Genomic DNA, 20,036 nt, shown 5'->3' with positions numbered 1-20,036 from the left:
TAATTATTTTATAAAAATGTTATAATTTTGTAATATAAAGAATATTTTTATTACTGATGAAAAAATGTAAGGTAAGATAAGAATTTATTTTTCTTTTAAACCACCATACTCCCATATAGCTATAATGTTGATGCAAAATGAAAAATATTTCCAACCTACTTACTGTGGATGCAGAGGTACGAGCAGTATTAAAAAGGTAAAGATGCCTTTCTAGTAAAGCTAACAGGTTCATTTAACAATCGTCCTTTGTATTATTGCCTGCTGACACATCTAAACAGATGTTCTGTGAGTAGAGTTGCTGGACCCGGAGTAGAAATGCATGGGAAAGTTAGAGCTCAGTCAATTGTTCTAAACACAATGACCTTGGTTTATTGTTTCATTGAAATGCGTATTTCAAATTGTAGAAACTTACATCTAACATATATATGCAATAAGCCAGTAAGTATTGTTGGTAAGAGATGTAAAAAGCCATAAAGGAATTAATCTGGTAAAACTTTTGTTTTTTTGTATAAAACAAAAAAATATTTTTCTGTGGCAAACAAAACAAAATTTAATTTGAGAATAAAAGTAGTAATTTACTTATTCTAAAAATATCTCTGATTGGTGCAATTGATTAAAATATTGCAACAAAACCAGTATAATGGACCTGAGTAACGGAACCTGCCAATTAAGAAGAAAATAATAGAAAATATAATAATGGGCGGAATCCAGAAAGGGGTTAAAAGGAACCCTTTTAGTAAAGTTATCAGGTCCATTTAACAATCATCCTTTGTAATATTGTCCACTGACACACTTAAACAAATGTTGTTTTGTGAGAAGAATTACCAGACCCAGAGTAGGAATGCATAACCCACCGGGTTGGTCTAGTGGTTAACGCGTCTTCCCAAATCAGCTGATTTGAAAGTCGAAAGTTACAGCGTTCAAGTCCTAGTAAAGCCAAATATTTTTACATGGATTTGAATACTAGATCGTGGATACCGGTGTTCTTTGGTGGTTGGGTTTCAATTAACCACACATCTCAGGAATGGTCAAACTGAGAATGTACAAGACTAACACTTCATTTACACTCATACATATCATCCTCATTCATCCTCTGAAGAATTATCTAAACGGTAGTTACCAGAGGCTAAACAGGAAAAAGAAGAGTAGGAATGCATGGGAAAGTTCAAAGGGCTCAGTCGATCGTTCTCATGCTCAACCAGGGTCTGGTCCTGCAGGTCAAGAGGATAGTAGTATGAATACTCCAGGGAAGATGAGTTGAAATTATTTCTGCGAGAGAATTCCAAGCGAGGAGTTATATGCGAGTTTGAAGCAAGACTATTCTGTGAGTAGGTCAGTAAAGGAGAGAATTTCTAGTATGTACAAGATCAGTGCAATTAAGGTGACATTACAAGTAATTCCAGTTGATGAAAATAAAAAGTGGTTCAGTGAGTTACTTTTTGACTATAAGTGAAAGAGATAATGTACTAAATTTCATTCATAAATCGTTAGGACAGCAAAGGTATTAACAGAACTTTACACTTGTCTTGTCTGTTGTACTATTGTTGTTAATAAAAGAGTAGTGGTTAAAGGTGTTAAGATTAGCAGTCATGCTAATGTCTTTTGTCATTGGCACTGAATTCTGGTTTTCAATTTTTAAACCTGTAAATAAATCCTGACAATTACTTTAAATTCTGTTTTGTGTGTAATCACTGTTTATTATTATTAACACTCATTATTATTATTTATATTGTGGTTGTGATTACTATGATTATTACTTGCTTATTATTGTTTGCTGTTGTCATTGTTATTATTCTGATTATTATTGTGAGTTGTTTATTATTGTCGTTTCTTATTCTTATTCTTATTATTGATTTGTCTTTTTTTATTTATGTTCTTAAACTAATAAATTGTAATTATATAAACATTTTCAATTGTCAATCTCTCAGTATCCTGATCGAGCCACAAACACAGGACAATATGTTACATATTGAATGAGACCAACTCATATACCATGCACTTTATCTGATTCTCTTCTATCTCCAGCTAAACCTTGAAATTCCTGAAAGATTTCCCATTTTTTTTTAGATTGCCTGTAAAATTTTCTGGCTTGTCTTCATTGCACTTTATCCTTCTAACCTGTTTTAGTCACCATTTTTCTTTTGATGAATCCCAACCAGTTAGCTCTATCACTCTACTTAATTTTCTCCAATTTTTTCCTTGCCTACATTTCAAATGCATCCCAGCTTTCTTTATTCCTTTTCTTTAGTGTCCTGTTTTGCATCCATACAGAAGTATACTATAAACAAAATGCTTCACAACATGCTTCTTCACAAATAATGTTATCAGATAATAACATTTTTCCTTATGTTAGATGCTTCCTTAGCCATTACGATTCTTGTTTTTATTTTGTTTACTTATTCAGTTCTTTTTTTTATAAAAAAAGACATTCATTGATTTATTATCTCTATTCTAATTACTTTTGTTTTCCTAATATTCAGTTTCACACTGCATTTTGTCACAATGTCTTCTAATTTGAAATTATCTGTTTAATATCCTGTGCTTCATCTAAAAACACCCTATCAGCTGTGAATCTTACTTATACAATTTATTTTTCTTCATTCTGTTTGAGCATTTTGTCCGTATCTTCAAAATGCATATTAATCAATTTTAGGAGTAAGCAACACACATTCCTTATTCCTTTGTTTTCTGATTCAGGTATAATTATTTAATCTTGTATCTTTTTAATTTACTCTTTGGGTTTTTAATATTTCCATTAGTTTATCCCATTAGACTTAATCAAATGCTTTTTCCTAATCTATTAAGGGCATACCACTTCCTATATACCTCTTACCTACAGTAATTATTGGCCTGTTGCATACATTGTGCTTCTTTCCTTCCAGAATTCATATTGATCTTCTTTAACCATTTCCTCCAATTTTCTATTTAGTCATCTGATCAAAATTCACAAAAGGATCTGCTGAATGCAAAATTAAACATCTGTAGTTGCTAAACCAACTGATATTTTTTTTTAATTTTCTTTCAGTGAAATTTACATTGAAAAACAGTTATAGAAATGACTAATTATTTTAAAAAACGCTATGTATGTCATAGAGTTAAGAAGCAAGAATACTGATAAAAAGTAGTATTCTTTATTTTTTTTAATTACTTGTAAAATTTCCCCTCAATACTTTTAAGAATTATTCAAAATTGAAGCTGTGTGTGTGCGCGCGTACCCACATCTCACATTGTTTTTCATAACAGAATGGATTCATTAATTTTTGTCTTTACTTTATATGTCACAGTCTTTCTTGTGGCTGTGACAAATTTAAAATACTACCTCAAGTTTAGTGGATTTGATGTGCTGTTATGCAACATTATATTTGTCACTCCTCACTTTCCTTAGTAAGCTTGATGTGGAAAGCTTGTTATTTTTTAGAGCAGCTGTATAATTTTTGGGAGTGGCTTATAATAGGTGTGATTGGAAAGTTTTAAGATAGGTACTGCCACCTCAGTAGGAAAAGTTAGGTGTGCTCCTGGGTATGGAAGAGGATGCTTGTTTTGTCTTTGAAACCTCTTGAAAAGATCACCACAATATCTGTTTGGTAGCAAGTGGCGTTCTGCTTAGTGAAGATGTGTTTTCGGTTCTCGGTGGATTATTGATTTTGCAAAATGGATGAAAAAACAGAACGAGTTTGTGTCAAATTTTATTTGTAAATCAGGAAATCAGCTTTGAAGACTTATAAACTCTTAAAAACAGCTTTCAGGGATAAGTGTTTGAGCTGGTCAAATGTTTTTATCTGGCTCAACAGATTGAAAGATGGGTGTAAATCAATAAAAAATGACCCCCCAGTTCGGCTGGCCTTCCGCTTCCAAAACCCATGAAAACATTGTGAATGTTCATGATTTAGAGCAATCTGACCGTAGACTTCAATGAGGTTAGGGAAATGGCTGATGAACTGAATTGAAGTTTCTACATGGTTCAGTCAATTTTAACTCAAGATTTGAACATGTGTCAAGTGTCCGTGAAATTTATTCCAAAATTGTTAACAGATCATCAGAAACTACACCAATTTGAGATGTCCCAAGAAGTGATTAATTGGGCCAAAACTGGCCCAGATTTATTAAAAGTAATTATAGGTGATGAAGCATGGGTTTATTTGTATGACCCAGAAACAAACACATAGAGTCATTGCAGTGGAAGGGTCCAAGTTCGCCACAACCAAAATAAGCATGACAAAGTCAGTCAAATGTGAAAATAATGTTGGTGGTTTTCTTCAAGCATATGTGTATCATGCATCATGAATTTGCCTCTAGAGGGCAGACAGTCAACCAGGGATATTATAAAAGTGTCGTTCAGTATCTGCGTGAAAATGTGCAGAAGAAAAGGCCTTCATTCTGGTGGGACAAGAATTGAGTCCTACACCACGACAACACACCAGCTCAACTTGCGTTCTCAACAGCAAAATTTTTGGTTGCTTTCCTGTGCTTCTGTGACCCCCCTATTCTCCTGATTTAGCCCCTGTTAACTTCTGCCTGTTTCCTAAATTGAAATTTTCTCTGAAAGGGAACCGATTTGACTCAATTGAAGACATCCAGGCAAATGTGAGAGGTTTTTAACACCCTAAGAAAAGATTTCCAGGAATGCTTCTAAAAGCAGAAACACTGTTGGAGTCTGTTGTTTGCCCCAACCAATCCAAAACCCCAACTGATTTGGGTTTTTCATCCCAAATTTTCATAAATGATCCTTTTTTTATTGGCATAGAGTGAAATCATTCTCTTTTATTAGCAGTGAGTGGTTTGAAGATTAAAATGTATGAAAATGTCATGTCTAACTTTTTCTTAAACTGATTAAGCAGTTACAAGTTTTTTGTCTGTGTTAGTTATATACAGTATTCTATACAATTATATATAGTGTTATTTGTATGTACCATATTATGTAGTTTTTAACCAATTTGTGTACTACTATGAGAGTTATTGTGTATAATAAGAAAGTTTCTAACTCAGTGTAATAATTATTATATTGTGAAATATTGCACTCAAATCTGATGCATAACTTTTTATTTATAATTACAGGTGCATTACGATGAGGAATATCTACAATGTCCTTTCTGTTTACTAGCAGTTAGAGTATTTATTAATGGTAGCCCATTAGAACGACATATCTGTTACTTTGTTTCTCACTTATGGGTAAGTTTCCATTAAAGAACTTTCCTTTTTTTAATTTTATGTTTAGAGAAAATGTTTCAGTAAACAGGTTAATATAAGTTTGATTCCTCACTACTCTACATTACCCTACTACCCTACTTTTTTTTTACCCTACTCCCCTGGGCTGGACATACAATTCAGTAAAGCTCAGCCCAGGGAAGTATCCTTTTACTCTAAGGGAGCCTCTCCATCCTCCAGCACAGCAGTTCAGCCCCCCTCGGTTGGATCTTTTGATCTTTATTGTCCATCTTTCATGCCATGTCTCCATTACATCAGCCTCAGCTTCACTCTTACCCATACCATTGTAACAAAGCTCTTGCACTCCTTGCAGGTCAATTGGCAAAGCTGACGCCAACACACACACTGCACTGTATGATGTAGTTCTATAACCCACTGTGACACTCATCGTACACCTGTGAACCCTCTATAGACGTGCCTGGTTTGTCATGTCCCTCATTGCTCCATCCCAAACCGGGGTGGCATATAACAATACTGAAGTTATCATTGAGATGATTAATCAGCATTTGGAAGCCCTTGAGGTCGACTGAGTAGTGATCAATGCATTCAGTGATTTCAAGATTTTGTCAGCCCTTGTACAACTCTCTACTATGTGTTGACTAAATTTACATGATTAGTTGATCTGTACCCCCTGGTACTTTCATGTCTCTCTTTTGTAGCAACTGTCCACCTAGCATGAAGTTTATTCTACCCACCATTCTTCTACCCGTTAGTGTGATGTATGCACATTTCTGTGGGGACAGCTCCAGTCCGTGTTCCCACATCCAATCCCCGATCACATTTAAGGCTGTGTTTCCCCTTTCTTCTAGCTCAGCCTCTGACCTGCTGCTGACCAGAATGCATTGCTTGAACCAAATGCATTATGTACGTCCAACAAGATTAGCATTGGCATTCTTCTTGTACACCAGGTGTCCTGTCTCTCTAGAGCAGCCCAATCCACTACCTTTCATATGGTCTGTATTCTGGAGCATCCTGGACAGAAGCAAACTGGTTTGCATGAATGCCCGTGCCTGCATTAAGCTCGTCCATCGCACAAAGCACAAGGCATCCTTTCAACAGCTTTACCAAAATTATTTAATAGGCAGAGGGGACAATAATCCGGGTTTGCTTCATCTCCACCTTGCTTAGGGAGAAAAACCACTCTTGAGTTCTTCCAGCACTCTGGGAAAGCTGTTCTCGAGTCTGTGATTGGCGATGTCCGTAATCTCCCACAGGACTTTCTTGACCAGTCCCTTTAGTACCACGGCTGGTATGCTGTCACCTCATCCTGCGTGAAGAACTTTCTGTCACACTCGAAGTATTCAGTAGCACTGTTATCTTCGCAAGGAAACAATCTAATCAGTTGGCATCTCGCTTTCTCTTCCATGAGGACGGGAAGCCACTTACCAAATCGCTTCATAGTCATTTGATAGACCTGCCCCCACGGATCTGAATCGAGTTCTCTCCATTTATTTTTCTTAGACTGCTTAATTTCGTAATTTATTAAGTGTTGTGCAGCTACGTATCTTTGTGCAGTCTCCATATGCATGCCCTCCTGTAGCCCTTAACCGCTGTTTTTGGCGTCATAGACTCTGAAGTTCACTTCCCATATGCGCTATTTGCTCGGTCCACCAATATACCGGATTAAACCTATTACTGCTCTTAGGAATCTTTGAAATCTCATGGACTATCAAATTCTGGAGAGATGACAGTGACGAATTTCTACTATCTTTGATCTGTCTGGCAACATTTTCGACGACAGTTGCAACTTGCCTTCATATCAGTCTTGGAGGTTTCTGACTGGCTATCAAATGAAATGATGGGTCTTCAATTTATAACAGTGTGGCCAAGTGATCGATCACTTGCCGATTTGCCCTGCAGGACTCTCCAGTTACACCTGGAGTGGTCCCATCGTCCATCCATTATGGTTAAATCCAGAATCAAGGATGTCCCCTCGCCGCATAGGTAGGTGTATGGTCATTTAAGCAGTAAAGACCATTCACCGTCATGATGTGTGAAAGAACCCCACTGCGACAGTTTGTGTAAAGACTATCGGTGACAACAGCCTTACAATTCAAATCGCCCATCAGGATGATCTTCCTGGGCTATCTGGCAGTGACATCATTGAGTCTACCCATAAATGCAAATCAAAGCATGCAAGCATGCAAGGACTTACCTCTGTGAAAATTGTTGAAAAATTTTCAAACAAAACTTGTTTACTGCTATTAGCAGTGATGTCACTGACTTGCAATTCATTGTCTATTCAACTTAAAATATTTCTTCTATTACCTCAATAACTTATACAACACTGGTTATATGCGAAAAACTAATGCACACAGAAAAATCAAAATTATGGTTCAATCTGTAATCCAAGAATCATGAAACTTTAAACACTTCTTCCGTAACCTTATCTCAATAAACCACCCTACTTTTGCAGTTTAAAAACCACAAAAAACCAACCAAATAAGCCATTAGAACGCAGAGCACAAACACAACCTCTCTGTATGAGCTTCCTTACTCGACTCCCTACTTCTCTCTACTTGGTGCCACATACCCGTACTTTAAAAAAATAAAACAGAGAGAGCACCACTCTCTGCTATAGACTATTTTATGAGCTGTAAAAAGTAATAAGTGAATTGCTGGGAGCTGTAAGTACTCTCACACAAGCATTCCTATGGTAAAGGGATAAGTTGTTTTCAGATTTTGATGATGCTTTATTGTCGAATAAAGCAATAAACAGTCTAATAATTTGATATACTTTATAAATTAGCTGAAAATAAAACTTTAACATGTTATCACATTTATTACACTGGTTAAACAGATTACCTAACAAGGCAATCTAGGAAAAAAGGAGTAAAATCAGGAAATATTATTCTCACAAAATTTTGAGTTGATGTGTATACTAAATCATCACTGATTAAATTCGACTATGCAAGTCATCATGCATGTTCCCATATCCTTTTTTTTAAGTTCCTGACCCATCTTACTATTCATTCTTTAACTCGTGGCATTTTTACTAGGCACCATATATTTGGCACCGAGTTATTTCATGTTTTGTACATTAAAAAAAAAACATTTTTCAGTTTGTGAATAAACTTGAACATTTTAAAAGAATCGAACAAGATAACAACTGTATTTTCTCATAATAGCACCTGTGGTTTTCTGAAACATGAGGGATGCTAGCATGCAAGCTGAAATGTTGACTAGTGCTGGTGCAGAGACCTTCACAATCTGTATTTTCCAAATCTACTTTATGTTACTACTTCATATTTATTATTATTGAATGAATCTTTACAGCCATTTTGTCAATCAACCATATCCCATTCTTCAGCAGTACCTAATGGTGATCCAGGTAAAAAAAAAATGCCTGTAAAGTACCCACCCGGTTGGTCTAGTGCTGAACACGTCTCAGCTGATTTAGAAGTCAAGAGTTCAAATCATGGTAAAGGTAGTTACTTTTATACGGATTTGAATCTAGATCTGGATACCGATGTTCTTTGGAGGTTAAGTTTCAATTAATTAACCTCTCAGAAATGGTCGATCTGAGACTGTGCAAGACTACACTTCATTTACACCTGTACATATCGTCCTCTGAAGTAAATACCTGATGGTGATTCCCAGAGGCTAAACAGGAAAAAAACATCCCTGTAAAGTGTTTCAGAATCAACTAATGTCAGTTTTTGTTAATGACCTTATAGCTGATTTATTATTTTAAAATTATACAGTCACTGAAGCATAATATAACTCATATATGTTAAAAAAGTATATATGTATACTTTACATATACTTTTTTATACACATATACATTATATGTATATAATGGCAAAAAAATTAGGCATCAGCATATAAAGTAACGCTTGTACAAATTTCAAACTGCTTGTTTCCTTTAATTTCAAATTATTTTCATAATTTATCAAACCATATAATTTCAGTGCTAACAAAGGTTAACAGCAGGCTCTAAAAGTAGTTATTGCCAAATTTTACAGTGAACTCTTCAGTGCAAATGATGTTTTATTTCTTGTATAAATTAAAGATAACTGTTGTATTTTTATTTTGTTTCTGTTAAATATTTCATAAAGGAGTGTTAAGTGTAACGAACATTACATTTTATCTGCTTTAAGAACATTTAAACTCTAAAAAAAGACCATGAATCAAAATACTGAAATCTGCCACCTTACTATAATATGGTTTATTTATATAAACCATACATTTCATGTGTAAACCCCATTTCATGTTTTCATTCCATTGTAATTACATGAATCACAACTTTATTGTAAATACTTGCCAAGAAAGCTAAATGAAATGATCATCTGCAAGTAAGTAGATGTTGAATTCTTATTTGCTTGGGTTTTTTTTTTTTACTGTCCAAATTCCTTAAACCAGTTCAGGGTGCAGAACAGTTTAACTGCTTATTAAAAGATCAAACTCATACAATTTGTTATACAGGATGATAAATCTTAGCATAATTTAGTTTTATTTATAAGTGGAATAGGTGTTCAATTTTTATGGTTATTATGGAAAAGTAATCCTCCGTTACTGTATTTTGGATTAGCCAGATTTGCTACTTGTCTTTTTATTTGTTTTTAAATTAAGTGAAATTGAGCTGAAATTAGTGTTTTTTTTCTTTTAATCAGTTGTATTAAGTCAAAAAGATTCATTTTGAGTAAAAATTTTCTGTAATGAGTTTTATATTCTTAAATTGTGTTTCTTTTTATGAAATAAATTAATGTAATAAGACAAATTAATAAATTTACTACTAAATAAAATGCATTGATGCTATATTCTACATTTAATTATTTGTAATACAATTTCAGAGGCACAAGAAAAAAAATCTAACTACTCGTTGTAATAAATGTACCTTATCATTTACAAGTGAAGACTTATTAACAGAACATAGGAAAAATAAACATCATAGCTATAAGGAAGATCCAGGTAATTTCTATTTTATTTATTTTTTATTTGTGGATACCAGTTCTTAATAAATTTAAAATAGATTTGCTTTTGTAACTGTTTAAGCAGGTATGGCACTGTTTTTCAGGATTTGTGGATAATTGTATGTTGTGTGAAATTGAAGAGTATGAATTGAGGATAAAATACGAATGGTTAATCATATAGCACTATTCATTTTAATTCATTCTGTTGCATTAGCATCTAATGTTAATGACCAAAGCAGTCATTATCATTTAAAGTATATCAAAAAATGAATGAAACTGAAGAATTTTTATGTATTTCTTTTTTTTGCTGGTTATTTCTCATTCCTTGAGTTATGTTAAACACAGAACTGAAATTTTATAATAATTGAAGTATGTATAGTTAGTTACATTATATTTATTTGTAGAAAATACATCAAGTATAAAAAAAATTTTAATTAAATTTAAAAAAACAGAGCATCATTCATATAATAATAAAATATTCCATTTATAATACATCAACTTTCAAAAATCAGCTCAATTTAAATCGTGTAATAAATAATGTACATTAAACATTTAAAAGATTTCTGAATTTTTTAAGCATCCTCAGCTTTAAAGAATCCTAAGCATAGATATACGAGTACATACAACACACATACACAATTTAGACATTTATATACATACAGTAGCAAACAAATTAATCCGAACAAAGGACATTTTTATTCTGTTGTAGGTAATTTTCATTTTGTGATAGACTGCTTGTTGTTTGGTGTTTCAGGTTATGTTGTTAGTTGATATAGAAATAGAATTAGTGGTTTTTGTGCTTTTATAATTCATTGTCAATTAGTTTTTGGTGACCTTAGGAGTTTCTGTTGTAAGTGTGTTATTCGTTTCTAGTTATTACAATGGATGGACATAAAACCCCACGAAAGTGGTTAAAAATTGATGCTCTGTCCGAACACACACAAATGACCCAAAGACAGATTGCCAGTGAGGGTAGTGTGGGGTTTTAGGTACTGTAAATGAAATCGTTAAAAGGTTTAGGGAAATAGTTTCCATCTCCAAAGAAAAAAGGAAAATATGGACGGAAAAAGAAAACCACGCATATACAACAGGATCGATTACTAATAAGAAAAAGCAAGACTTATCCACGTCTGTCAGATGTTGACCTTAATAGGGACTTGAGAGCCAGTGAGACTAATGTTTCTGATATGACAGTTCATAGAAGATTGTCGGCAGTGGGAAGGATTGCTCGAAAACCTAAAAAAAAGGAGTTACTGACACAGGTTATGAAGACAAAAATTTCAGTGGGCAAACTAAATTGACTATTGAGATGTGGAAAAAAGTCATTTTTTCAGACAAGACTCAATTCTTTGTCCAAGGGGAGAGAGTAGCCTGCATTCATAAGTCAGCAGATGAGAAGACTACTACACCAGCACACCTGCAACAAGCTCCCAAACACCCAGCCAAAAAGATGTTTTGGGGATGTTTTACACATGAAGGGCCAGGAGCACTTATGCCTGTGAATGGGGTGATGAAATCGTACCAATACATTACATATGTCAAAGAAAAATAGTCCCACTTATGCAGAAGAACCCAGAACTCATTTTCCAACAGGACCTTGCACCACGTCACATGTCAAAGAAAGCAAAGAGTTCTTCAAAAACCAAATGATTTGAGTGCTCTCGTGGCCAGGAAACTCCCCTGATCTGAATCCTATTGAAAATTTAAGGGTCATACTAAAAAGAAGACTTAGGAAAATGAATTGTAGCACAGAAACTGACCTTAATAAATTCAGTGATACAGGTTTGGTTTCAAGATGAAGAAATCAAAAATCATTGTTCTACCTTAGCAGAATCAATGCCAAAGAGACATAATCAAAAACAAAGGACACAAGCTATTAAATGTGAGTAAGTTTGACTATTATTACAAATCTTTTCTTTTAAAAATAAAATTTTCTGTTAAAAATACTGCGTTCGGATTAATTTGTTTGCCACTGTAGATATGTTTCACATATTCATAAATAATCCTACTTAAGCTAAATAAAAATCTCTAAAACTTGTATTTATTAAATATATTCTCCTAACTAATTTTAAATAAGTTTCTCTCACAAAGGGAAGTTTATTAAGGTGTGAAAATGCTGTTACAAAGTGGTCAGAATCAGTTTTCTATTGGTTGTTTGTTATCAGCTAAAATATTTTCTTTATTTCTTGTGTCACAAGCATGGATTTCTAACTTTTACTTAAACCTGTTTGAAGTTATGCTTTAAACAAAATAATTTTAAAAATGAAAAGGGCATTCTATGGTAATATTATTTTACACAATGAGGAACAAATCAGATAAGAAGTTAAAATAATTTACTAAATTGTTTATTAGTTAGGGCAATCAATATACAAAACCTTTTAGAAATAGCTTGTTGATATTTTGATTCACAATTGACCATTCAGGATTTATTCAGAATAGGTTGGCTCACCAGAATAGTATTTAGAATTGGTGACTGCATTTCTCAAGTGTTGAGTTCATTTTCTTTTGTACTTGGAAATTCTTGCGTAAAACAAATTCTGTCACAGTAGGCAATTTATACTGGAGTGCGCTTTATATGGAATACATTAAAGTATTGGTAGAGCAGATGATATGTTCTGATAAAATATTAATATTTAACATTCAATAACTCAGTAGTGTTATTTGTTGATTTATTGTTGTCTATAGTTATAACAGATTAGTAAATTAATTAATTATATAATATGCTTTCAAATTGTTTTAGATATTGTGCGATATTCAGTTTTAACATCTGGTGTACTTTTAATGCCTAAACCTTTAGCACCTGTGGCAACAAATGAAAAGCCTCTAGCTAAAAAGACTAAGGAATCTAATAATAATAACTTTATTATTGAAAAATTTGATAAATTATCTCTTCCTGGTGCTCTTAGTGAAAGTAAACCTTGTGTGGAATGTGAGGGATACTTGTTTGCATCAGACCATATCGTGTAAGTAATAAACTCTTGTATGGATTGCCAACATTTTTATTTCTATTATTTTAATTTAATATATTATTTATTTCTATTATGGTCTTTAGTATTGCTGTATGTTAAATGTTTGTTTAAAGAACTATGCTTATACTGTTTTATTTGAAAATTTAAGTGCTCAGTTTTCTCATATTCTTAACATTCTTGAAATGTGGATGCATATAAATTGCAGATACTATATACACTTTTTGTTATTTTTTAAGAATCTTTGTAGAAATGAGAAGAAATATTATTTATCTGTATATTATTATTTCAAGTATTCATCTTTGTTTAATTCTCATGTGCCGTATTGTTGCTGTTCCTGTGATATCAGTAATAATTAATTTCATTATTACTGATATCACAATTTTAACCTTTTTGATCCTAATATGATACACTGCCATGAGAGAACTGCCTCTTGCTTTTTCGAAAAGTAAACATTCCAAACAATCTTTTAACAGGACCTTCATATTAATTAAACGTAGTGCACCCACTTACAAAATTTTTATAACAACTCATATAAAAAATCTCAGGTTTTGTATGAAAAAAAAAATTGTAAATTAGCTTTATTTTGTAAAATTAAACAACAAATACGTGAAGTAAGCCGATACTGTCAATATTGTTCTTGTTTTTGGAGAAAGTATATAAGGAAAGGGAAGACTTGTGTGTACAAAACAGGATTAAAAAGAATTAATTTCAGTTTTTGAGGAGTTAACTTTTAACTTTAGTCTACTCATGTTTTCTATATTGTGAATGAACATTCTGTAACAAAAAGATTTTAAAAATCATTGAAGCTTTTTTTGACAGGCTGCTATAAAATATTATAGGGCTTATAATATTACTAATTCTGCATTTGTAAACAATCGTAACCTTCACTGCAGATCATATTTGAGTTGTGTGATATAATTGACCAAGGTTTTGACGCTTGGCAAGTTAGGTGGGCCGACTCTTTCACGGGTCGATATACGCATGGTATTTTTCCAGATGTTAGGGATTTCCGTGCTATTAGTTGGGTTTCCCCCAATCGGTACATAACTCAATTTCTTTCGGGACATGGTGCCTTTAGGAATAGTTTGGCTAGGTTCAGGTTGGTTGATTCCGGATTATGCCCGGAATGCGGAGTCGAGGACACAGTGGACCATGTCCTGTATACTTGTCCCCGGTACGAAGCTGAACGTACCAGAGTTGGTAGAGAACTTGAGAGAGTGCACTCCTTTTTGGATCTGCGAGTCAACTGGAGGACTCGCAGTAAATGGACAATAGTGGCTAGCTTCCTGAAATCTTCCAGACTTCCTTCAATCCGGGCTTCCTGAAGATAGAAGCCCGGGTGGATAGGTTCCGTCTGGACAATTTGATTGACCGAAGGTAGGCACTTAGGCAGCGTGCCTCGGTTAGATGTATTGTATTTGGTATGCAATTAAATACGCTGTCGGCGGAGTTGCGGCCGTTGTCAGCGGGTGGGATTATTCTTGCCCGGTGGGTGCGGTCGCGCTCCGACGGGGGCATAAATGAGCTAACGACACTGTCGGCGGGGCCTCTCTGGGTACTGCTTCAGTGGTATGCGGGGGAGTCTTGGCGGCGGTCTGCGAAAGATGGTGAATGTCACGTGGGACTCTGTGATGGCGCTGTGCGGGGGTAGACGTTAATTCTCCTCTCCCGGGCAGACTGAAGCGAAGTCAGATAGAAACTCATTTTGAGTATTATGCGGGGTTCTTAAGGGAACTAGGTGTAAATTTCGATGTACAAACTTTAGTGGGAAAGTTTATTGTTGAGGTTGTTAGTACGGATCTGAGACATTCAGAAAGTGGCTCTTTAATAGTTGGATCTAGGCGCGGGGTCTTCTTTCCGCGGTTAGGTTTCCTAGCTTAGTTCTTGAGGGCGACGTGGTAGCTGCAGGTGTCCGTTGTCTTCATTCTGAAGGCATAAACACGTAAATCTATCGGGGTGAATTTTTACCGATGTAGATGTCCCTCAGGGCATCTGCATCGGTGCATCTCTGCGGGGCCTGGACTGAAAGCTGTGTGGCACAATCAGTTTGAGGGCGCGAAGATGTCCTCCGTTAAAGCCACTACTGGCTAGGAACGGAGGGGTTGGTGTAGCGACCGGACACGCTACGAGGTGAGATCTTCTCCCCTCGGGGGGGGGGAATCGAGATGTGTGATATAATTCCACTGAATTATTTTGAAAATGTATTATTAAGTAGTTGGTACATTTACTGCCACTATTGAGATACTAAAATATGAAGACAAAAACACTTCATAGATCACTTTAAAATGATGTTTTTACCTATCATGTTCATTTTGTTGTATTCAGATGATCATAATTTATTTGAAGTTGTTGGTAGAAGAATTTTATTAAATTTATTTAGGCCTCCCTTACCTAACAGATGTTGATTGTTAGTTAACAACCTAGTGTGTTGTAAATATCTAATTCTGTAGAAAATTTTTTTTAATTTTCTTAAGTTTTTGTGTTTTGTTTAAAATTTTTCTATTTTACTTCGGAATTTTTGTGGACAACATAAGAACCTGTTAGTGAGTAAGAAAAGGTGTATTTAATGAAACATTATGTAAAATTGGGTGTTTTATTTTGACTGAATTTTAACCAGTATTTATACTAGAAATAGAAGTGCAATATTTGGTATGAATATATAGGAACAGTATTGTTATTTTTCAACATTGTGCAAAATACTTGTATCAGTATATCACATAATACTTGTATATAGTATTGTATCATGAATATTACATAAATTATATTGTTAATTTTCAGGATTCCAGCACTGAAAATACATTAAAAAAATTTTTCTTCACCCTTGATGTAGTATATCATATACCATAAAACATCAAAAGTCATGTCATTTTCTAGTTCTATCAATAGAGATTTCTAATTAAAAAGAATTGTGAACAGTAGAGATTTGTTATTTTTGCACCCATGAAAATCCTTTCATTAAAAGATCTTGTATCTATATGAACTTTTATTGTTTTCAGTGGTGCCTTAAATTGTATCAAGTGTCCATATGCTACATGTTGTGTAAAAGCCATGGAATCACACAACGCTATGTTCCATGACCCAAAAAATCCAAAGGAATACTGTATAGGAAGAAAAATTGTGTTGGACAAGCCCATGCATTGTGTTTGTGGGTTTTCTACTTTGTCTGGTAACAAATTAGGTAAATTAATGAAAATAATTGTTACTATTATTTTTATTCATTGCTTACTTTTGATTTATTTTTATTTGTATTTAATGTATTAAAATTTGAAGAAAATTTTAATGAAAAATAAATTTGAAGTATATTGTAAATGGAGAATTCAATAATGTGAAGTCCTAGGCCAAGGAATCAGACTTTATGGTGATAACATAATGATTTATTTAACATAAAAAAACTTTATATATCTATATAATTATGCTGTAAAATTCTTATTTTGTTCCTTTGATTTTTAAATTTTATGAGCTTTAAATTTTATTGGTAGTTGTTGCAGTTTAAAAATGTTGAAAATTATAATGTACATACTCTTATGCGCTCTCATATGAGCTTCTTAAGTCTGTAGTGAAAATGTGTTGAAAATAGATTTATACTTTCATAGCATGATACTACAATTCCAGAATGATAAATTAATTTGGCCAGAAAAAGTAGTTTTATGTCAGACTGTCTCCTCTGCTATAAATTTATGATGGAATTGATTAAACTGTTTGCTGTTGTCTCTAATGGTGCTATGGCATGTTAGAACTTGGTTTTAATATTGAAAAAACCAGTAAATGCTGATGTTATGTTTGAGTGTTAGAAAAGATACATGCAGAGCATTTTTAATCGGTAATATCAGACAGAGGACAAGCAAAAAAAAATTTATTTACAATATAAAAACATTGTGATATTTATTTTACAGTTTACCGATTGCATTTATAAACAAATAAAGGTATATTTTTTTTACAAAAGAGTTACAGTAATTAGTTTTCAAAATCTGTAACAATTTTCTTTTGAATTCACCTTTCTATAAAATATTCTTTCTGTTGTGATGTTGAAGTACTGCACTGCTTTTAACGTACCCATAGGCATGTTTCTTCAGCAGTAAAATCATGAAGGAGTTTGATGTCTCTCATTACATTCTTCAATGTTGAAAAGATGATTTCAGAATCAGCATCTTGTTCAGCATTATCTTTTACATCTTTCTTCAGCTTCTGCATTTTTTACATCCTGAGTAATTTATATATAAACCAATCAATACTAAAAAATGTTTGACCTATTTATCCATTTACTCATAAGAGTAAAGTTCATTTCTGAATTTTTCAGTTTGAATTTCCTTAGTTGTACTGGAAGCACCAAATCACATTCCCCTTCTTCAGCACTGTCCAATAAACTATTTTTTGCATGTTTTGTGTTGTAAAATACCTTACTATTGTCTGCTGTGTTTCATTCTTACAAACATCGTCCTGCAATTCTAATACATCTATTAAACAAATTGTAACAGGATTTCATATGTCTGTATAGAAAATGTGTTTTTTTAATATTGCTTCTAGTTGTGTTACTTTAGACTTCTAATGATATCTTGGTTCTTAGACTGCAGGTAGCTCATACTGTTTGGTTATCGGTAAGAAGATTAGAATTATGTTCATTAAGTTTAACTTTGGATAGTTTAAGCAACTATTCTAAGTCAAAAAGAATTAGAATTTTTCTATTTTTTGACACATTTTTACACCACTTTCTTTGTTTATTCCAAAAACTTTATATCATTCACACTCGTTTGAAGTTTAATTTGCAGGAAGTTTTCCCAACTTTTTAAAATGTCCAGGATTCTCTTTCCAATTACCAAACTTTTTTTATTTATTCTTTTCAGTTACTCTTTTATGGTAGCACAAACAAAAAGGATATCTCAAGAAACTTCCCATCAAACATTTTTTATATTTAAAGCCAAAAGTTTTAATTATCTTAATTTATAAAACAAAAACTTCCCTCCTCTTTATAAAAAGTGTCTTCATCTTGTAGTCGTATAAGGTCTAGCCAGCTAAACGTTTTATATGTAATCATTTGCTATATTTAGACCCCTGCTTTTTGTTTTACCAACAAATTTTCTTGAAAGAAATCAACTATTTAGCTAAAAATTATGCATGATTAAAATTTATTTAAAATGACACTTTATATTTACATTTAAATAAAATATAAAGAAAAATTTCAGGGTAGGTTTTTTAGTAATTTCAGTCAACTGAAAAGAAAAGTTGGTGATACTGAAAAGGGATTTTTTTGAAATGTTAAACAGTTTGATGGGTATGGTAATAAAATATTACATCCTAGTTAACATAACAGCCAACAATCATAACATCTACTGTATTATGTAATGTATTAGTTATTTATCATTTCATTAACCATTTCTAATTGCTTAGCTTTAAAACTTCTATAAAGTTGTGAGCTCTTTCCTACTTTACTGAAAAAAAATCTCATATTGGTAGTGTTTAGCAATTCTGGCACAAAATTAAGTCATCCAGTGGAATTACTTACTTATCCATTTGGGGATTGCGAGTGCAATTTTCTTATAATAAATGCTTAAAATATAATTTTAGCCAATAAAAAAAATTTTGCTTGTATAATAATTAATGATTCCAAAAATTAATGTGGGGACCATTTTGAAATTCTAAAACAGTATTTTTATATGTATTTCATAGGGAATTTTGGTTTAAAAATATTTTGGGACTGTTTGTAAATTAACATAACCGTAAATCATGGTTTTTAGCCTCATTCATTACCATGGATAAAATTTTGTTAGATTTTAGAAAGATCCACTTATATTTATATAGTTGATTGAAAAATAAAATTAAAAAAATATCCTTATTTTTTTAATTTTATTTTTTGAAAATACAAAGTTTTCAAAAAACAAAGTTTTTTGAAAACAGTTAGTCATTTTAAGATTTCCAACTGTTTATTGCTTATTACTACTTAAATAAAAGAAGTAAAAAAATTGATAGTAGTGACAAGAAAAACAGTACATATACTTTTGTAACATATTAACAGAAAATTGCTCAAGAGAAAACAAAAATTCCAATGCTTATAAACGTTCATTACATAATAAGATGAAAATTAGATTTGAAGATGCATAAGGTGAAATGGAGTTTATTTCTGTAAGGGTGTGAAACATATGAACACTATGAAACACATCTAAAATGTGTGGAAGTATAGGAGACTAGGAGGAGATTAAATGGATAATTCTTAATGAAAGTTAAACAAAATAAAATTTACTCTGTAAACATGACATTATGATAACATCTTAACCTTCCAACTTAAAACATATAATAACTACTACAAATTAAAAGAATTACTACTTTCAGTGTAACATATAATAAAAAAATCAGTTATATCATAATTACGAAATGGCAGTAATCAATAGTTATAATACATTTTGCTAAAGATTTTATACACTGAATATGGTTTAGTACTTATTAATAATAAGGTAGAAATAACTGAAACACAAAAAATTAACTTAACTCATGTAATTAATGAATAAATTACTAAAAATATTTTAATTATTATAAAAATAGTCTTTTTGGTGGTGACAGAGGTATTTGGGTTGTTGAATGTACTGCTGCTTGTGCTCACATATTGTTGACTGCTTGGCTCTTGATAAGTGTGCGTTAATCACACTGCTGAAAGAGTGGGGAATTCTCGGAACATACATCAACTCAGTAGTAAATCACCAATAAACATTCATTAGTTAAACAGTTTACTAAAAAAAATGAAGCAACATAACTAAACCTGAATCAGTTGTACCATATCAGTTGTAAAATATATAAAAAATTTTTTAAGTAAAATAATAATTAACCTTCTGTAATATTTACTTCAATTAATGAAGCAAATTTATTTGTATCATCACTATATTACAACACTGAGTTTACTTAAAACTATTCCTTTTTAACAATTTCAAAGACATCATCATCTTAAATTGGGATCAAAATT

At 32.6% G+C, this 20,036-nt stretch overlaps 1 protein-coding gene across 2 annotated transcripts in view; it reads left to right on the top strand.

Annotated features, from left to right (window-relative positions):
- Positions 1-20,036, top strand: part of LOC142323218 (uncharacterized) — a 132,216-nt gene that overhangs the window by 86,101 nt on the left and 26,079 nt on the right. For both annotated transcript variants that reach the window (XM_075362572.1, XM_075362571.1), the window contains exons 18-21: positions 5,056-5,169; positions 9,999-10,116; positions 12,859-13,081; positions 16,084-16,265. In XM_075362572.1, coding sequence (XP_075218687.1) covers positions 5,056-5,169; positions 9,999-10,116; positions 12,859-13,081; positions 16,084-16,265 — 637 coding nt within the window. The remainder of the gene's footprint in view (positions 1-5,055; positions 5,170-9,998; positions 10,117-12,858; positions 13,082-16,083; positions 16,266-20,036) is intronic.

This window comes from Lycorma delicatula, chromosome 4, assembly GCF_047948215.1.
Source record: "Lycorma delicatula isolate Av1 chromosome 4, ASM4794821v1, whole genome shotgun sequence".
Lineage (NCBI taxonomy): Eukaryota > Metazoa > Arthropoda > Insecta > Hemiptera > Fulgoridae > Lycorma > Lycorma delicatula.
This window is presented reverse-complemented; position numbering and strand designations above follow the sequence as displayed.